Source organism: Dendrobates tinctorius, unplaced genomic scaffold, assembly GCF_039654945.1.
Source record: "Dendrobates tinctorius isolate UK_male_01 unplaced genomic scaffold, ASM3965494v1 ptg000256l, whole genome shotgun sequence".
Lineage (NCBI taxonomy): Eukaryota > Metazoa > Chordata > Amphibia > Anura > Dendrobatidae > Dendrobates > Dendrobates tinctorius.
The window spans coordinates 5,161,977-5,181,710 of record NW_027361923.1 but is presented as its reverse complement, the minus strand read 5'-3'; the positions used below and the strand labels follow the sequence as shown (position 1 = coordinate 5,181,710).

At 46.7% G+C, this 19,734-nt stretch overlaps 1 protein-coding gene across 3 annotated transcripts in view; it reads left to right on the top strand.

The window, feature by feature from the left end:
- Positions 1-19,734, top strand: part of LOC141069073 (uncharacterized) — a 104,740-nt gene that overhangs the window by 32,467 nt on the left and 52,539 nt on the right. For all 3 annotated transcript variants that reach the window (XM_073558385.1, XM_073558384.1, XM_073558383.1), the window contains 9 exons: positions 1,161-1,328; positions 1,467-1,655; positions 4,326-4,432; positions 13,617-13,793; positions 16,256-16,353; positions 16,528-17,404; positions 18,127-18,253; positions 18,875-19,078; positions 19,197-19,400. In XM_073558385.1, the coding sequence (XP_073414486.1) occupies positions 1,161-1,328; positions 1,467-1,655; positions 4,326-4,432; positions 13,617-13,793; positions 16,256-16,353; positions 16,528-17,404; positions 18,127-18,253; positions 18,875-19,078; positions 19,197-19,400 (2,151 nt within the window). The remainder of the gene's footprint in view (positions 1-1,160; positions 1,329-1,466; positions 1,656-4,325; positions 4,433-13,616; positions 13,794-16,255; positions 16,354-16,527; positions 17,405-18,126; positions 18,254-18,874; positions 19,079-19,196; positions 19,401-19,734) is intronic.

The following is a 19,734-nucleotide window of genomic DNA, read 5'->3' as shown; positions in this document are numbered from 1 at the left end:
CTTGTCATGTCGTTCCCCTTACCTCATTCTCCATCAGGACAAAGCCGTCCTCAGGCCCGTTCCTTCTTTTCTTCCAAAGGTGGTTTCCGCTTTCCATATCAATGAGGATATCGTCCTTCCTTCTTTTTGTCCGGCTCCATCTCATCCTCTTGAGAAGTCTCTCCACAAACTGGACGTAGTTAGAGCCCTGCGTGTCTATCTTGCCAGGACCTCTTCCTTCCGTCTGTCCGATTCCTTGCTAATCATCTCTGAAGGTCGCCAGAAGGGCCTTCCGGCTTCCAAATCCACGATCGCTCGCTGGATTCGTTCTACCATTCTGGAAGCGTATCGTCTTCAGGAAAAGCGGCCCCCTCCGGGAGTAAGAGCTCATTCCACCCGGGCTGTGGCAGCTTCGTGGGCTGCTCGTCACCAGGCTTCGGCCATGCAAATTTGCAAGGCTGCAACCTGGTCATCTTTGCACACCTTCACGAGGTTCTACAGGGTTCATACCCAGGCCTCGTCTGATGCTGTGGTTGGTAGGAAGGTTCTGCAGGCGGCGGTGGCTCACCGGCCGACCTGAGCCTTTCGGTTACTTTCGTTCCTTTTTGCTGTTCCCACCCTTGGGACTGCTTTGGGACGTCCCATGGTATTCTGTGTCCCCCAATAAGGCGATAAAGAAAGATGGATTTTTGGTTCTTACCGTAAAATCTCTTTCTTGGAGCCTTCATTGGGGGACACAGCACCCTCCCTTTTTCAGTTGTACCGTGTTGGGTCTTAGAGTCCCCTGTTGGGTTGGTACATATGGTTCGAGTTTTTTTCTCGTTGCTTCTCCTACTGCTTTTTCACCAACTGAGGTGCTTGGTGCCTGTCGGTGGGTGTATACTGCCGGGGAGGAGCTAATTTCATTGTTTTTGCATAGTGTCAGCCTCCTAGCAGCAGCAGCATACACCCATGGTATTCTGTGTCCCCCAATGAAGGCTCCAAGAAAGAGATTTTACGGTAAGAACCAAAAATCCATCTTTTTTTTTTTTTCTGCTTAGTTTATCGACTTCTGTGACTGTGAGGTGGAGGAATTGATCACTCACTGTCTGGTTCCCTCACAATTTTTAAGCATTTGTTTTAAAAACACTAAAAAACACAGGCAGATCACCCCTTTAATTCTTAGTTTTTTTTCTCCTAAGAAATAAGAGGTGACATGGTCCTACAGCTAAAACCCCAGCCCCTGCCCGATCCCTCTGTGACCAGTGTGGATGAAGACCTGGATGTGACTGCGGAGCCAGAAGTGGTGTCCAGGTTGGAGCGCCATTCTGGAGGATCGGAGGACGTCTCATCAGTAGAAGAGCAGCACGGTAAGGATTCAGAATTTACCATCTTGGTGTTTACGTACCAGAAGTGTTTTTTGTTTTTTTGTTTGTACATGCTGCTTTCTATGTTTTTGAGAAATTTTTACATGATTTATCTTCATTTTTATTTTTCTTGTTTACTAGAAACCGGAGAACCGCAATCTAAGAAAGTGCTGAAAAGGTTATTAAACCGAATCCGGACTCAGAAGGATGAGTGGAATGCCAAAGCCGAGACGTCGGAAGAGGCCAGCGACACCCTGGAGTCTGGCTCTCTGCCCATCCATCAGGAAGCTGCAGATGTCATCCAAGAGGCGAAACACACGTCTGCAATTGGTAATTCCTCCTGATCATGGCGGTCTTGGGGTGTCCAGGTTGTTTTATTCCATTGCAGCTGGATGCAATCAAAACCGTGTGAAATGTAGCACACATCCTGCTCAATATTTTTCGCCTTTCTCTAGTGAAGGATTCATTCAGACGTCCGTTTTTCAGATGGACCGCATATCCATTATAGTTTATGGACCTGTTCACATGAGTGTCTTCAAAAGAAAAACACCACAGGCACATTTCAGTTTCTGCTCCATGTTATAAGGGGATACAGTCCATGGGTTATAACACCTGCTGTTTGGAGGCAGACATTAAGTAGTTACTTGTTTTCACCAAGCAAACCCATTATCATCTATCCACAGGAATAATTAGAACGTATTGATCAGCTGGGGGTCCAACCTCTGCAGGGGTCACTTTTAGCTCTGTCGGAATGACATCGGCAGTGCACATCTCTGCTCCAGATGTTGAGCATATCCACCTTCTCATGTAGATCCTGTGTAGGATGAACTCTGTCTTCGAGTGTCTCCTTTGGCTATTTCTCTTTGGGCAAGACCCTACATTGACCTCTTTTAACTGGGAACCTTCCCTTTTTTAATATCTTCTCCCTGCACACCAGGACCCTAAAGCGTAGGGTCAGCCCTTTTTCATCTATGGCATTAGTCTCCAGGGTGAGATGCCGAGATCTCCTCTTGAAATGGCGGTAGCCGCCATAGTTATGCCCCGGGTGCAGTTTTTTTTTTTTTTTTTATGTTCAGTGTTTTCTGCAGTCCACAACTCCAAGGTGGACGAGCTGGGCCACATATTGTCTTAATTCAAGAACCAACCCTTAGGTCCACAGGAGTGGTCTCCTTTTGGGAACCTTGTACAACTTCTCTATCTTGATTGATTCCTGATACGCTTTTGTGTTGCGCTTTGTCTCGTTATCAAGAATCCAGCTTATTAACCAGTTCCATGAGCCCACAGTGCCCATCTGCCTCGTACTCTTGAGGGTCGGGTGGAGGGCTTCCTACTGCTAATGGATCCTGGATGGCCTTACCAAGCCTGATATTCGAACCATCTAATGCTGGTGCTCCATGTCCTTTACTTCTGCTACCAACCTCTTTCTCGGGGTCTGCCATTCATCCACTCCTTACCTGGTGCCTGAAAAAGTCGAAGTTTGGAATTTCAAGAAGTCTTTTTTCTTTATCCATTCTGTGAATCATGGTTATGGCTGATATTAAGTAGTGATGCGCGAACATGCTTGGATAAGGGGTTCGGGAGCTAACCGAGCGACTTTGTCGTGCTCGAATAATACCTTGTGTGCTTGCATGTCTTGTGGCTGTTCGATAGCAGGGATTGCCTAACAAACAGGCAATCCCTGCTTTTGTTGCGGCTGTCGAACAGCCACGAGACATGCAGCCAACGGGGACTTGAACATATTTTTCAGGCACGCAGAAGACTCTGTGTTAGCACACTTGCATGGCGGATATTGCCTTATCCCAGCACGTTCGCTCATCGCTACTGATAATCCTGCAACGGTTATATCCACACTTGGGATTCTTACTTGGTAGAAGCTTCTGGATTTCTGTCTCATAAAATTATTCACTTTCAGAATCTTGTCCTTTCTCCTACACCTCATTTGGGGACACAGACAGTGATGTTATGCTGCTTGCCACTAGGAGGACACTAAATAAAAATTTACAGAAAAATTCAAAAATGAAAATAAAAACGGTGGGGTCTGAAGCCAGACCCAAATGCCTCCTACAGACACAAAGCAAGAACTGGAGAACTCTCAGCCAGCGAGAGGGTGTATACAGCAGAAGAGGAGTTAACTTTTTTTCTGTTTACTTAGTGTCCTCCTAGTGGCAAGCAGCATAACACCACTGTCTGTGTCCCCCAATGATTGGCTCTGAGAAAAGGATTTTATGGTGAATACACAAAAATCTCTATTTTTCAGTCATCTTTTCCTTTTGGTACAGGTTCCTGACTTTTTACACCCTTCTTCAGGCTCTTCTGCAGGTGGGTGTAGAGTTCCTCTTGAGATGTCCTCGTGCTCATCCTTACCAGTATGTTCTTCATTTTTCTGCATTGTTTTTTTTCTATGAGTAGCTTCCTGTATAATTGATTTCTCGTTGAATTTATTAGGGGACACAGATCTCACCATGTTCTATGTTTCTTCCTTCCCCTGGATTGTTTCTGGTTGCATTGGAACATCAATTTCTTCCCAGGTTTTGTTCTTGTTACTTGTTTCATGTCTGTTTTTTTTATTGCTCTCCTACTGCTTTTAGCACAAAACTAAGCCGTTTGGTATGTTAGGGGAAGGTATATCCTTCCAGGCGAAAACTGCAGGGAAACATCGCTTGGTCTGGCACAAGCGAGATCAAAGGCGGAAAGCTGACTGCTTGACGGGCTGTGTTCTGCGTGATAATGTGGATCTCCAAAGGACCCCCAAATAGATAAAACAAAAACAACAAAAGTGATAGACAGCGCCTGCCTTTCCCTTAAAAGGTCAACGAAGACTTAAATAAAATGTGAACAGAGGCTTTAGATCTGGGAACGTCATTACTCAGAGCCGTACTGTAATATTCTGTCTTATTCCTTCAAGATGTTCTGGGCCGTATAGATCTGAGTCTTCCCGTGTGATGTATTATGTATAAAAATCAGCAATTCTGTGCAATGATTTTTTTTTTCTCCTCTTAGACTCTAATGAAGTGACTGACAACATGGTTTTGGCCGGAAAGTCTATTCTGCTCCATCCTCAGGAACAATCCGTGCGCATCAGAATGGAGGCCGAGCGGAAAAACAAGGTGACCGAGTCTTCACCGCTCCTTGTAAATGGCGACCAGTTTCCTGTACAGAGTGCATGGAGGGTGGCACAGCACCTCGTCTAAAATGTACTCTTTGGTCGAATCAGTACTAGTATAGTATATTAAAAGAAGTTGTCCACTTTTAGATACTATTTTATTTTTCCAGGACGTCCTATCCTGACAGCACCATGGGGTTGTCCTTTCATCCTTCCAGGGACAGGAAATGCACAAGAGGTTAAAAGGTCCCCTCCCTCACCACACTCCAGTGTTTTTCCTGTCCCTGTAAGGACAGGCACGGGAGCGCCGCAACATACAGGAAACCAGAAGGAGAAGCTAGAGGATCTTACCGGGGCCAGGAGGTGCGGGGTCCTAACCGCCAACTCCTCCGGGTCGGACGATGTAAGCGGCACTCCCCTAAGGGGGGTTCTCCGCCGGGTGTCCCGTGGAGCGTCGCTCCGGGACTCATCCCCGCTTCCCCAGCGCGGCTCCCGCGAGGCCCAGAATGCAGAGCGGCGGCGCGTCACTTCCGGGCGCCCAGAGATGACGACTTCCGGTCGGGGCACGGAGGACGCGTTAGAGGGCGGCAGAAGGAGCGTTCCTGCGCAAGACAAGGTAGGATAAGAGCGGGGGGAAGTGGGAGACCAGCGCACCGGCTCCAGGCAGATTGAGAGGTGACAGACGCCTAAGTTTCTGTCAGACGCCGCCAGCATGGACGCTAGGACCAGTGACCAGCCAGAACCAGCGTCCGTGAGTAAAGGGCACAGGGGCAGGATGGCCAGAGACAGGAGCTTTTTTTAAAGGGAGGACTCCTGTCTTTTTAGGATAAGGCGACGCCAGCAACAGCCAGGACATCAGGCAAACCTAAATGCCCCATCTGTGCCAGCAAACTGCCGAGCGCATGGAAGAAGCCCCTATGCGAGGATTGCACACTCCGAATCGTCAGAGGCGAGCAGGCAGCCTTTCTCACGGAGATGCGCGCAGTAGTCAGAGATGAAGTTCAAGCCTCGGTCTCTGGAATACTACCTACTCAGTCTTCCGGACGGTCCCAGTCCAAAAGACCTAGATAGGAGTCCGACCTATCATCGGAAGAAGAGATACAGGGCACGGACTCGGAGGAAGAGGGCGAGATTACCTCGGAACCCCTAGAAACAGGGAAGAGGTACCTCTTCACATCAGAGAACACGGAAGAGCTGCTCAGGGCAGTAAGAGGTACAATGCAGATCGAGGAAACCCCGAAAGAACAATTCATCCAGGACACAATGTTCGGGGGACTTAGAGCCAGGATTCGTCAGGTCTTCCCAGTTAATGAACATATTCGGGCAATAATCCTGGAAGAATGGCAAGATGCGGAGAAAAGACTGATCGTGCCGTGAGACTTTAAGCTGCGACTTCCATTTAACCAGGAGGACATCAGCACTTGGGACGAGGTGCCTAAGATCGATTCACCGGTGGCCAAGGTGTCGAGAAAAACTTCGCTTCCTTTTGAAGATTCCAAAGTCTCAAGGAGCCCATGGACAAAAAGGCCGACGTGCTCTTAAAAAGAGCTTGGGAGGCCTCAGCGGCAGTGATAAAAGCAAATATAGCCGCTACATCGGTCGCTAGATCCATGCACCTATGGATCGACCACTTGGAACAACAGTTAAAGGATAAAACCCCTAGGGGTGATATCCTTGAGAGTATTCCCCTGTTGAAAATCGCGACCGGTTTTCTGGCAGATGCTTCTGCAGAATTGGTACGGTTTGCGGCCAGAAATAATTCCCTATCCAACGCGGCCCGCCGAACCATATGGATGAAAACCTGGTCGGGGGACTACCAATCTAAAAATAAGTTATGTTCCATACCCTTCTCGGGCGGGAAGGTATTTGGGCCAGCTTTGGATAAAATTCTAGAGAGTGCCTCCGACGAAAAAAAAGGTTTTCCAGAGGAAAAACCAAAAAGGCAATTTCCCTTTCAGAGATCCCGCCCATACCAGAGGCAGGAATATAGAGGGAAAGGGAAATCTTCTCGCTGGGAGTACTCAAGGGGGGGAAGAAGTAGAGCTCCCCCGACTCGCTCCGGACAAAGTTCCAGGAGCAGAAGGCAATGACGCCATGCCGGTAGGGGGGCGCCTAAAACACTTTGCAGGGGCATGGCAGCGCATCTCCCAGAACCCATGGGTCCTCAATACAATTGCCCAGGGCTATACCCTCGAGTTCACAAGATCCCCTCCCGCACGATTTGTGGTTACAAAACCCCGTTCCGAAGCCATGATAGACCCTATATGGGCAGACATAAGAGACCTGTTAAAAACAGAAGTAGCAATTCCTGTCCCAGAGGTAGAGAGAGGTCAGGGCCACTATTCTACACTCTTCACAATAAAAAAAACCATCGGGGGAAAGCCGAACTATCATAAATTTAAAGCCATTGAATCAATGGGTTCGTTACAAAAGGTTCCGAATGGAGTCCCTGAAAACCGCCATCCCGCTAATAGACCAGAACGCGTCCATGTGCACTATAGATTTAACGCATATTATCATGTTCCCATCCATCCTCAATCTCAGAGGTTCCTGCGTTTCGCCCTAGAGGAAAGAGGCAAACACTACCACTTCCAGTTTCAGGCTCTTCCGTTCGGCTTGGCATCAGCACCTCGTGTTTTCACAAAACTGGTGGCCGAAGTCGTGGCAGACTTAAGACAAAGAGACATAATCATTGTGCCTTATTTAGACGACTTCTTGGTAATATCCCGGTCAGCGTCCGAATTAAAAGAACAACTCAGCTCAATAATTTTCAGCCTCGAGAGCCTAGGTTGGATCCTAAACAGAAAAATCAGATCTGCGGCCCAGCACCCAGAAAAAATTCCTAGGGGTAATGCTAGACTCCAGAAGAAGGGTCTCGTTCTTGCCGGAGGTGAAGAAGAAGCCCATCATGGACAAGGTGCGGAAGTTCGGCCAACACCAGGTTTCGATAAGGACCGCGATTGAAGTCCTGGGCACCCTAACCGCATGCATACCCTGTGTCATGTGGAGCCAGGCTCACACAAGAATCCTACAAAAGGTGATCCTTACGAAATGGGACAGACGGCAGTCCTCGCTGGACAAGAAGTTCCGACCGTCTCCGGCGCTGAGATCATCTCTGAAATGGTGGATCAGCAACAGAAAAATCAGCCGGGGGGTTCCTTGGATCCTGTCTCCATGCGTGACCATCACTACAGATGCCAGCAGGGAAGGATGGGGAGCCCACCTAGAAGGAAGATTATTACAAGGAACGTGGCCCAAGAGTATCAGCTTACAGTCCTCAAACTACCGAGAGCTGCGAGCAGTCTGGGAGACTCTGAAGAGAAGCGGTTCAAGACTACAGAACCAACATATAAAGATCATGTCGGACAACGTGACCACAGTAGCCTTCCTACGCCACCAGGGGGGCCCAAGGCACGGGATACTTCAGAAGCTAGCAGCTCGCATCCTCACCTGGGCAGAAAACAATTCTCGCTCCCTATCAGCAGTGCACCTGAAAGGCTCCCAAAACAGGATAGCCGACTATCTAAGCAGACAAGAAGTCCGGACCACCGAATGGGAGCTAAAAGAGGAGATCTTCAAGGATCTTTGCCATCGCTGGGGGACACCCCAGCTGGACCTCTTCGCGACAAGAAAAAACGCCAAGCTGAAGAGGTTCTACTCCCTCAACCCGGCGGACCATCCGGAAGAAATCGACGCCCTGGACCAGAATTGGGGAAGGGGACTCCTATACGGGTTTCCACCGATTGCCATAATACCGAGGGTCTTCAGGAAGATCCAGGAGGAAGGAGCTCGGGTGATGCTGTTCATACCTTTTTGGCCCCGGCGGAGTTGGTTTCCCCTCCTCAGAAAGATGGCTCAGAGGGGGCCACTCCACCTACCAACAATACCAGACTTGCTCTCCCAGGGTCCAGTGTTACACCCAGACCCAGGAAGCCTGCAACTGGCAGCATGGATCCTGAGAGGGACATCCTAAAGTCCAATGGCCTCTCGGACCAGGTGATCTCCACATTGCAGGCCAGCCGAAAACCGGTGACAAGAGCGATATATTGTAAAATCTGGAAGAGATTCTGTACAGAAAGTGGTAGTGCCCCTCTAGACCTATCTCGGCCTGATATTCCTCAGATCCTGGACTTCCTACAGGCCGGATTCGATAAGGGCCTGACCCCGAGCACACTCAGTCGAGATAGCGGCTTTAAGTACCTTCTTTAATTTCTCCCTATCCTCCCATCCATGGATAGCGTGATTTACTAAAGCCACCCAGAGGCTAAGACCCACATTGAGGAAAACCCCCCATGGGACCTAAATCTGGTACTCAGTGCGCTGTGTAAACCCCCTTATGAGCCAATTTCAGAGATGGACATTTCAAAGCTCACACAAAAAAATGCTTTTTTGGTAGCTATCACCTCAGCTAAACGTTTAGGTGAGATCCAGGCCCTCTCAATCCAGAATCCCTACATTCAGATCTTCGAGGACCACATAACGCTCAAACTAGATCCAAAGTTTCTCCCTAAGGTAGTATCGCCGCAGAATCTAAACCAAGAAATAATCCTGCCCTCGTTTTGTCCAGCCCCAAAGAATGATAAAGAAAAATTGTTTCATTCTTTGGATGTTAGACGCATGGTCGCCCGTTACCTGGAAGTCACCCGGGACTGGCGACAGGACACAAAACTATTTGTCCAGTACGACGGCAAAAATAAAGGTAGAAGTGCGGCTACACAGACTCTAGCGAGGTGGATAACAACAATAATCTCCGGCGTACGAGGCCGAAGGCTTGCCGGTACCTGAAGGGCTTAGGGCTCATTCCACCAGGGCGATAGCGACTTCATGGGCAGAGATGGCGGGTGCCTCAGTAGAACAGATATGCAGGGCCGCCACCTGGTCTACACCAAATACTTTCTGTAGACACTATAAGTTGGACACTCTATCAGCTAGCCAGGCGACCTTCGGTCGCAGAGTGCTACAAGCAGTAGTCCCACCCTAAGCGAATTCCTACTTTGGTATTCCCCATGGTGCTGTCAGGATAGGACGTCCTGGAAAACGGAGATTAGACCTACCGGTAATGTTATTTCCAGGAGTCCATCCTGACAGCACTGGTAGTTCCCTCCCTATGATTTGTATTGGTATCATTATGCTTGTACTAAATCTAAATAAAATTTAATTGCATCATACTGGTGTGGTACTTGGAAAAATCACTGGAGTGTGGTGTGGGAGGGGACCTTTTAACCTCTCGTGCATTTCCTGTCCCTGGAAGGATGAAAGGACAACCCCATGGTGCTGTCAGGATGGACTCCTGGAAATAACATTACCGGTAGGTCTAATCTCCGTTTTTTTTCTTAAAGTGAGCCTGACAAAAACTTCTACTTTACCCCTCCCTTTTCCAAGCCATTGCTATGATTGTGTAGCCCTTTAAGCCATTTGATCCCTATAAGAGCCCCCCACAAAAATAATTAGAAGCTACACTGCTCAATTGCAGCACCACAGATGACTCTCTGTAACGTTATGGAAATCGAGGACGTAGCCGGTTTCTCCAAGATCTGCACATGATCACATTTCTAAGCACTGAGCTCCAGTATGTGGCAGTGGGACGATCCTAAACACAAGATGGAAAACTAATTGCTAATTGTTTTTTAACCATATCAAGCTTCACAAATTAGATCAAGTCTTGTGGGAATGATTGTGCGATGCCTCCTGTTTGTGGACACGCCAGTAATCGGCACTTGTCCCCCCCCCCCTTTTCTCTTCACACTGTACACTGTGGATTTTAAGTGCAACTCATCTAGCTGCTACTTGCAGAAGTATTGTGATGACTCTGCAATAGTAGGCCTCATCACAGGAGGAGATGAAAGAGAGTACAGAGATACTAACCAAGCTTTTGTGGAGTGGTGTCAGAGGAACCACCTTAGGATTAATTCCAGGAAAACCAAGGAATTGGTGGTGGACTTTCGCAAGGGAAAAAATCCACCAGTAGTGGTGAACATTCAGGGAAATGACATTGAGATAGTCGACACCTATAAGTACCTTGGTGTGATCCTCAATAATAAGCTTGACTGGGCCCATCACTTGGAAGCAGTGTACAGGAAGGGCCAAAGTAGGCTTTATCTGCTCAGAAGGCTGAGAGCCTTCGGAGTTAGGGGGGCACTCCTTGCATCCTTCTTCAACTCTGTTGTGGCATCAGTCATCTTCTTTGGTGTGGCGTGCTGGGGTAGTGGCATATCAACCAGGGATAGGAATAATCTGGACAAACTGATTAGAAGGGCCAGCTCTGTCCTGGGATGCCCCCTTGATCCAGTTCAGGAAGTAGGCGACAGGAGGATACTGGCCAAGGTGAGCTACATGGTGCAGAATGATTCCCATCCCATGCATGAGACTGTGACAAAGATGTGCAGTACTGTCAGTGACCGGCTACTTCATCCTAAATGTGAGAGGGAGCGCTATCGAAAGTCCTTCCTTCCTGCTGCAGTTAGGCTGTATAACCAGCACTGTCCAAAACTGAGAACGACCAAAACAGTGAACTGATAGATCCAAAGTTGTGATAGTCCGGTTATATCTTTTTTTTTTTTTTTTCGTACATGTACCTACCTACTGTCAATGTAATGCCTTTATGCATCTGTATCTGTACTTGTTCCTGCCTTGCTGCTGTAATGCTCTGAATTTCCCCATGGTGGGACGATTAAAGGATTATCTTGTCGCAAACCAAGAGACCTTGGTTTCTCTCCCCGACATATCGCAATGCGTGTAGGCCGAGATGTCAGTGTGGTTCAACGTTGTGAACATCGTTCTCCCAAGTGGTTAGGAGAACGAGGAGGATCTGGAACGTCAGTCACTGGTACCCAGAGGGGAATCTCTGCACGTACGGAACGTCAGATTTGAAGAATGGCGCCCTGTAATCTATTCTGTGCTGCAAATAAATTGGACATCACATACAAGACTAAAGCATCAATGTCTACACAATCATCCAAAGGAGTCTACATGACACTGTGCGAAGCCCAGACGTCCAGCAACAGATGTCCATTGACCTCATGCCACTAATCTCAAAGGCTATCATGGAGCAGAATAAAACTAGTATGGAGGTCTGTCCTCTTCATTGATGAGTCCGGCTTTTGGCATGGATGCAATAATACCTGGAGATTGGACTGGAGACCATGTGGGTAAAGCCATGAAGTGGTCTTCTTCACGAGGGAATTTGAAAGTTTCCTAGGAGCCGTTTATCAACATGACAGCACCAGACTACAGCGGCTTGCGAAAGTATTCATCCTGTTGGCATTTTTCGTGTTTTGCTACCTCAACCTGGAATTTCACTGTTTTTAAAGGGTTTGTATCGGTTCATGTAAAGAACATTCCAACTGTGACCATTTGGTTTTCAAAGTAACTGAAAACTTTAGTGTACATAATTATTCACCCACCTAAAGTCAGTGCTTTGTGGATCTTCCTTTTGCAGCAATTACAGCTGCATGGCGCTTTGGATACATCTCTATGAGCTGTCCATATCTTGCCACTGAGATTTTTGCCCATTCCTCAAGGAAATACTGCTCCAGCTCCTTCAAGTTAAATGGTCTCCTCTGTTGAACAGCAATCTTCAAGTCTGACCAGAGATTCTTAGTTTGATTAAGGTCTGGGCTTTGACTAGGCCACTCCAAAACATTTACACATTTCCTCTTAATTAGTCGAGTGTTGCATTAGTAGTATGCTTTAGGTCATTGTCTTATTGGAAGGCGAACCTCCGTTCCAGTATCAAATCACTGACATACTGAACACAGGTTTTGCTGAAGGAAATCCTTGTATTTCGCACCATCCATCTTTGCCCCGACTCGGACCATTTTCCCTGTCCCTGCTGCAGAAAAAACATCCTCACAACGTGATGCTGCCACCACCATGTTTCACTGTGGGGATGGTGTTCTTGGGGTGATGAGCTATGTTGGTTTGGTGCCAGACATAGCGCTTACCATTATTATTATTATTATTATTTATTATAGTGCCATTAATTCCATGGTGCTGTACATGAGAAAGCGGTTACATACAAAGTTATAGATATCGTTTACAGTAAACAAATTTACAATGACAGACTGATATAGAGGAGAGAGGACCCTGTCCTTGTGGTCTTACATTCTACGTGATTTATAGATTCTACCTTAGTGGCCAAAAAGTTAAATTTTGGTCTCTTCCTCCATACATTTGGAGAGTCTGCCCACACTTCCATAAAGACCACCTCTATGGAGTTTACATGTTATTGTGGTTGTATGGACAGATATTCCAGTCTCTGCTTGGGAACTCTGCCGCTTCTTCAGGGTTAACTTTAGTCCCTGTGCTGCCTCTTTGATTAATTCCCTCCTTGCCCGGGTGGAGAGTTTTGGTGGACCACCCTCTCTTGGCAGGTTTGTTATGGTACCATGTTCTTTCCATTTGATGATCATGGATTTGATGGTGCTCCGGGGAATCATCAGGGATTGGGATATTATGTTTTATTTTTTATAACCTAACCCTGACTTGTATTTCTCAACAGCTTTGTCCCTGACATGTTGGAAGATCTCCTTGGTCTTTATGGTGCTGTTTGGTTAGTGGTGCCTCTTGCTTAATGGTGTTCCAACCTGCAGCACTTCAGGACTTGTCTCCCATCGAGCACATCTAGGATGTCATTACTCGTTGATTACACAGGAGCTGCCAGCAGTGGATCTTGATTATTTGTCCCGGTGAAATCAGAGCAGCAGAACATTCTTCAGACGATCGTTATTGACTTCATTGATAGCAGCCGAGGCTGTACGTACCGAGATTTCTGCATGTGAAGCTCAATAAATCGAGCAGTTTTGAAAATTTGGTTTCCATTTTTTTCCCCCTCATTTGCAGATCAGTAACACGTCTATCCGTCCTGTGATTTCCATGATCCCACAACTTTTCCTTCTTGCTTTTGTAATTTTAATGTCTAGCATACTTAAGTGATTTGTCTGTACCTACAGATATAGCATTAACCACTCGCTGCTGTGTGTAAAGTCGAGGACTTCTTGCGCCTTCACTTTCTGTGTAGCTCGGCCGCTCCTACACTTTGTATTAGAGCAGCTCACTATGCAGATGGTGTACGGTTTCGGGGCATGTTAATCCGGTGACAGGCCGGTGGTTAGGATAATGATTAATACATTTACATAAATGAAGCAATGAAAGATTACTCTTTTGGTTACTGTAATTATGCTTTACAGATGGAAGAACTGGAGCGGCAGAAGCGTGAACAACTGGAATTGATACAGAAACTGGAAGAAGAGAGAAAAAGCTTACAGGCTGAATTCCATAAAATGCGGGAAGAGGCACAGGGGAGCAGTGTAACGGCGGCACAGGAGGAAGAACTGGAGCCAGCAGTGGTGGATGGAAAACCAGAGGTACCAGAGGCCTGTTTTCCTTTAATGCAACATAAGCCTTTTCTGTTTGCTGGAAGTCAATCTGAATTCACACACTGCAGATTATGGACAAACCATGTGGATGTGGTTGTTAAAATACGCTTGTGGAGACACGAGGGTCAATGAGTGCTCTCATCCACTGGCCTGGCTGTCTTTAGAAACACTGCACGGGCCGGGGCTTATCCCCATTTAACGTACCGTACTCCTTTCCAGTGGGCAGAACACTACTCCGATAACACACGGTGAGGCTATTAGGTTACAAATAGAGTTGAGCGACTTTGGTCGGATCGGGTTTCATGAAACCCGAATGAAACAGAATTTGAGTCGGATGAAACCGGTCCGACTAGGGCAAAAAAAAGTCCGAAACCTGACCCCAATGCAGGTCAATGGGGAATAAAAGTCAGCATTGAGTGGATGAATGTCATACGCTCAATGCCGACTTTTATTTCCCATTGACTTGCATTGGGGTCAGGTCTCAGACAAAACTCTGACTTTTTTTTTGCCCTAGTCGGACTAGTTTCGTCCGACTCAAATTTTGTTTCATTCGGATTTCACGAAACCCGATCCGACCAAAGTCGCTCAACTCTAGTTACAAACAGCCAACAACATATAGTACATTCCCAGCAAGGACACAAGAGGGTGCAAATGAGAGTCTCACCCTTCCACTGGCTCGCCAGGGATTAGAACCTCTGTGACTTCGGGGCATGCAAAGCCAAATATCCCAACCAGCAGCATCCTGCCTTTGGCAGGCACCCACAGAGAGGAGGTAGTGGCAAGCTTAGGAAGCTGACAAAGTGCAGTTAGGTATGTGGTTAAGTGACCTTAATGTCCCAACCTGGGTTCTCCAAACGTCTTTGTAGGCTCAGTGATGAGCAGTTATGTAATTCACCAGCTGGAACCTTGGTTCTTTGGCTGACGTCCTATAGAGTCATACTTGTGACAGGAGCAGGGCCCTTTTATATCCCACATCTATTATTTCAGGGCATTGTCCCACAGGATTGGGGTTAGGTAATCCCTTCTTGTTCAATAAGAATGCATATTTGTCCTCCAAGTTGTGCAGACTAGTAAACCGCTGTGGGCTGATGCAATCCGTAATTAGAAGACATTCCCCATATTTACACTGAACAAGGGTCAATGAACAGTCTCACATGAAATAACGGCTAATGTCCCTTGTCCTACTGAACAGAGGAACAGTATGTCCTAATTAAGAATAGTTCACTCTCACACCAGTGGCCAGATTAATGCTGTGTCATCACAACACTATCAACATATAACGGTTAAACTTGTGCATAATTTAGGGCATGCTACGAATAGTATATTCCACAGTGTGTTAGTAGTTTTGCACCTGTGGTACGAATTGTCACAACATGTTTCCACCATGCAAAAGTTTGGACTCATCGTAACGGCTTTGCCTAAGTCCATCTGCATGGGGGCATAAAACTGCGCTTGCAGCGTCAGTTGCTGCCCTAACTGTACGGAGTAGAAGGGACTTATTCGTGGCCGTTGGATCAGTGACAACCACCCAGAATGCTGATCCCCTTCTAAGATACTTCCAGTAACCCCTTGTTGTCCTACTCATCTCTATTGTTGAATATGAAGCTGATGCTTTGCACAGAGCAGTCTTTTTTTTTTTTTTTTTCTCTCTCTCCTGGTGTCACGCACGGTGTAGGAAAGACCTTAAGTGCAACACAAAGGGATAAAGGGAAGGGAGCCCAACACTAGGGAAGCGGGGAGTGGAGACCCCTAGGCAGATCTAACGTCGCCCTGTCTGCCCTAAGCGTCCCTATATATATTCTGCACCTATCGTCGAGCAGGATGCCTAATCCCTTCCTGACCCTAGGTAAGCCCTGCTTAGGGAAGGACGTGGTGAACTTTGGTTGATTCCCCACTATAACTAAAGACAGGATACACAAACAAGGGGAACACTTAGCTTGAGTAGACTCGGAGAGAAACAAAGACGTCCTCCAAACACCAAAGAGGAAGATAGCCGACTGCTATAGCTCCAAGCCTCAACAGGGAAATGAAAATATCACCGGCAACTCTCAACAGCAAGCTGGGAGTTATAAACGTCCAGGTGTATCCATTAGAGCTAGAGGAAGGTTGCCACTGGGTCATAGAGTCAGAAGGACCAGGAAGAAGTCTGCAAAGCAAACTGCTGAGACCTTCTGCAGCCAGATGCAGTGCGACGGTCTGCAGCCTGCGAAGCACCCGTGACACCTGGGTACGTTTTACTGCCAGTTGTGTGATAGATTGCACATGAGTATCAAAGATTTTTGTCCTGTGGAAGTAGAACATGATGGTTTCTAGTCAATGACTGCCAGCTGAGATCTTGTAAGTGTATACAATGGTATGCCTTTTCCCTATACGATAAACACGCTTTATTGTGGCATGTCACTTTTTTTTAATGTTTTATGCATTCATTTTAATTTCTTTTTTTCCTCTAGGAATCTGCAAGCACTGTCTTCCAGTTAAACACATCAGCTGAAAGTTTGCATATTCAGATGATTCGGGAATACCAGCAGCGCTTGATAGAACAGAATAGGTATGTATTAAGGAAAGCCGTTTCCAGTGTGATTCGTTTTGCAGTCATGGATGCTTCCCCTTCCTTTTCTCTGGGGGGTAACATCGGTCTGCAAGCTATAAATATATGTACCCCAGGTGTATTCTTTTTCCGCGTTATTCTACATTTTGAGGTTTTCATCCTTTCATGTTTTAGGCTTCACCAACAATCCCTGGATGATGCACGTAAACGTTTGCAGGAATACCAGTTACTGTTGAAGAATCGGTATCCTCACTTATCCACGTCCTACATAGAAACCCCAGGTAGGGGTGAAGAAGGCACAAGAGGTGTTCAAAATCCACAACCTAAGTCACCTGAAAATGACCGGCCGTGTGCTGCTCTGTCATCTCCTACCTTACTATCCTCATCGGCTCAGTCTCCGTCTACAGAAAAGCAGCCACAAGGGCTAGTAAGTGCACAACAAAGAAGTCCTAGAAATGGTAGACAGACACTTGAGCCCGCTCCGTCATCTGCAAGTGACTTCATGGCGTTGAGCCAATATAACCTTAGACCCGAGAGTCCTGTTAGTGTGGACTCCTCATACCCGCACCTTTTTGGAGGGAGAAGTCCTCGGGGACTATTATCTCACAGTCCAAGCGAAGCCCGAGCTACTGTAACTGGTTCAGAAAAACTTTCCTCAGCGTCCAGTCCAGGAGAGCACGACTCCTCCTCCGGTACATCGTACCTCCCGCTTCCTAGAGCACTTTCTTTAGGACTACCTCAGACTGATTTCTCCGAACCAAGCTTCTCCTTCACGTTTCCTGAAGAACAAGTAAGCAGCATACGTCCTCCACTCCTAGAAGACTTTTCCAATGTTCAGGAATTCCGAGAGAGGCTTCTATCTTCTGCTGCAGAGATCCGTAACCAGCAGGACCACCTGAAGGAAATGCAGGTCCAGCTGGACGAGCAACGAGAATCTCTACTGTCAAAGCAGAAGAGTCACGAGCAACATCTCCTACATAAGCAGAAGGAGCTGGAGGAACAGATTCAAAGGCACCAAGAGTCTCTGGAGAAGCTCCTTGGCCCCCCAGAGGTGAGATGTTGAATATTAAACCCCTTAGCAACATACATTAAGCTAGCTCCTGTCACACCAGCCTAGACTCTGCCACTGTTAAGGCTTCGCAGTGACCTTTAAAAGGCCTAATATATTTCTGGCATCTTTCCCCATTCATCACGTTGTTAGGCTGCAATAGCAACTGGGGGTCTTTTTAAGGCTTCTGTTTCGAAATGGGGTCATGTCAACACAGCCCGGCCTGTGGCCATTCTTCATTGGAGACAGTTATTTTTACAATACACTGCAATACTATAGTATTGCAGTGTATTGTATAGGTGATTGTAGGTTCAAGTTTCCTAACTAAACTAATAAGGAGTGTAAGAAGCCGTCATACGGTGATGTCGACAGACAAAACCGTTTTGACGCTTGAAAGAAGGAGAGGATAAACTTGAAAATGCAACAAGTATTCCCATCTTGGACATTTATGGCAAATCCACAGGATATTATAAATATCTGATTTTTTGCAGTTGTCACTTCTGTAACCCCCACCCACCCATGTCATTAATGGGGACCCTTATTGTGCCGCTGTGAGTGGTGATGTAGCCGCACATATGCAGCTTTCTCTGTTCACTTCTATGAGAGTTATGAATTAGCTGAGCAGGATCCGAGACCCTCATGTGTCAGACGTTTAGGATGAGAACACCCCTTGATTATCCTTTTATAGTTTCCTTTAATAATTGTGGTGGTTTATTTTTTTTAAGCCCAGAGAGGGGGAATTTCCTGCCGATCTCACTGTGGTTCCTGAGCGGGAACGATACCAATTTATGTCTGCACTGCTGAAGGCGTTGGATGATGATGAGGAAGAGGGAGACCACTCTGTGGTTACAAGTAAGTGAATCGCTTGGCAACCTACAAACTCATAGGATCCATCATTCACAATAGGTGATGTCACAGCTCACCTCCTCCTCCTGTACAATGACTGATAACACCTCTATATACAGTAGATAACACAGGATTCACCATTCACAATAGGTGATGTCACAGCTTACTTCCGCTTCCTCCTGTACAATCTTACCTGTACATACAGTATAAATTTTATACTATACTGATATAAAGAATGAAAATATCAATCTAATGTGGAAAAAAACAGACATTAGTCTCCTGTTAACTTCTCCCCAACACATCAGCATGGCGACCTTCAGTAGTCCTTATCTTCTTGGAGTGTAGACCTGCCATACTGACACACATTTGCTACGATCGGTGACTGGTCTGAGCGGCCATGTACTGTACTGATGAGGCCGGTGATTGGCTGCAGTGGTTATGTGACTGTTGGTAAGTCTTCACTCTAGGAATGAAATCAAAGACCAGTGTCGGCCCCTGGAGCTAGGGGGCTGGAGCGGTGGGGGATTGAACAGATGAATAATAGTTGTTTGGTTATTTTTCTTATTTTCTTGTATTTTTTTGCAACTAGTTTTAATTTTTGCCTTTTTTTTTCCCTTGTGTTTTTAGATTTTGAGTCCAGTAATGGTTACCTACTGAGACCTGCCGGAAGGGAGCAGAAGTGGAGACCTTCCAAGCCGCCGGTCACAAAGACCAAATTGGGGCCGTTCCTGCAGCAGCACGAGCTGAGCGCCATCATGGAGGTGGAGACGCCCAGCGGCAGCGGACGACGCTCCAGCACAGGGATTTCTGAACTTCGAGAAAGCCAAACAGGTAAAGAACCCAGTACGTCCTTGGGTTTTGTGTGCAGATCCCATGTTGCCTTCTGGTTTATTCATTTTTTTTTTTTCTGCGAAATGCTGATTAGTTTTCTATGGTCAATATCATTTAGGTTGGAATGAGCGATCAGGACCCAGCGATGCTCTGCAGTGTCACCCCGACATCACTAGGATGAGCAGTGACTCCACTTTAATGCAAGGCGACCTTTCCCGGCTATCGGCCAACATCAGCAACGAGACTGCAAACCAAAGCCGCGTGACGCTATCGTGGCGAGAGACCCTGGGGTTAGAGGGGTCCCATGACTCATCTGTCGCAGGTGAGATAATGCAACATGTCTGTGAAGGAGCATTGACCCTACAGTGAGCAGCAGTAATGTGCACACCCGGGGGCAACATTTATTTCACTATGTAATGTACTGGAAAAAATGGTAAAACGGTAAAAAAAGGCAGAATTCTGCAATTATTTTTTGTAGTGGGGGTGGGGTGAGTTTGTGCAGTCATTGTGCTGTAAAATCGAAATGGCAACTTAATTCTTAAGGTCATCATGATTTTTGGCAATGCCAAACAAGCTTTCTAGTGGTGGAAAAGAAAAACCCAGATAGAATTTTATGGGTTTTTTTGTTTGTTTTTTCTAAAGTTGTGTGGTTTCTC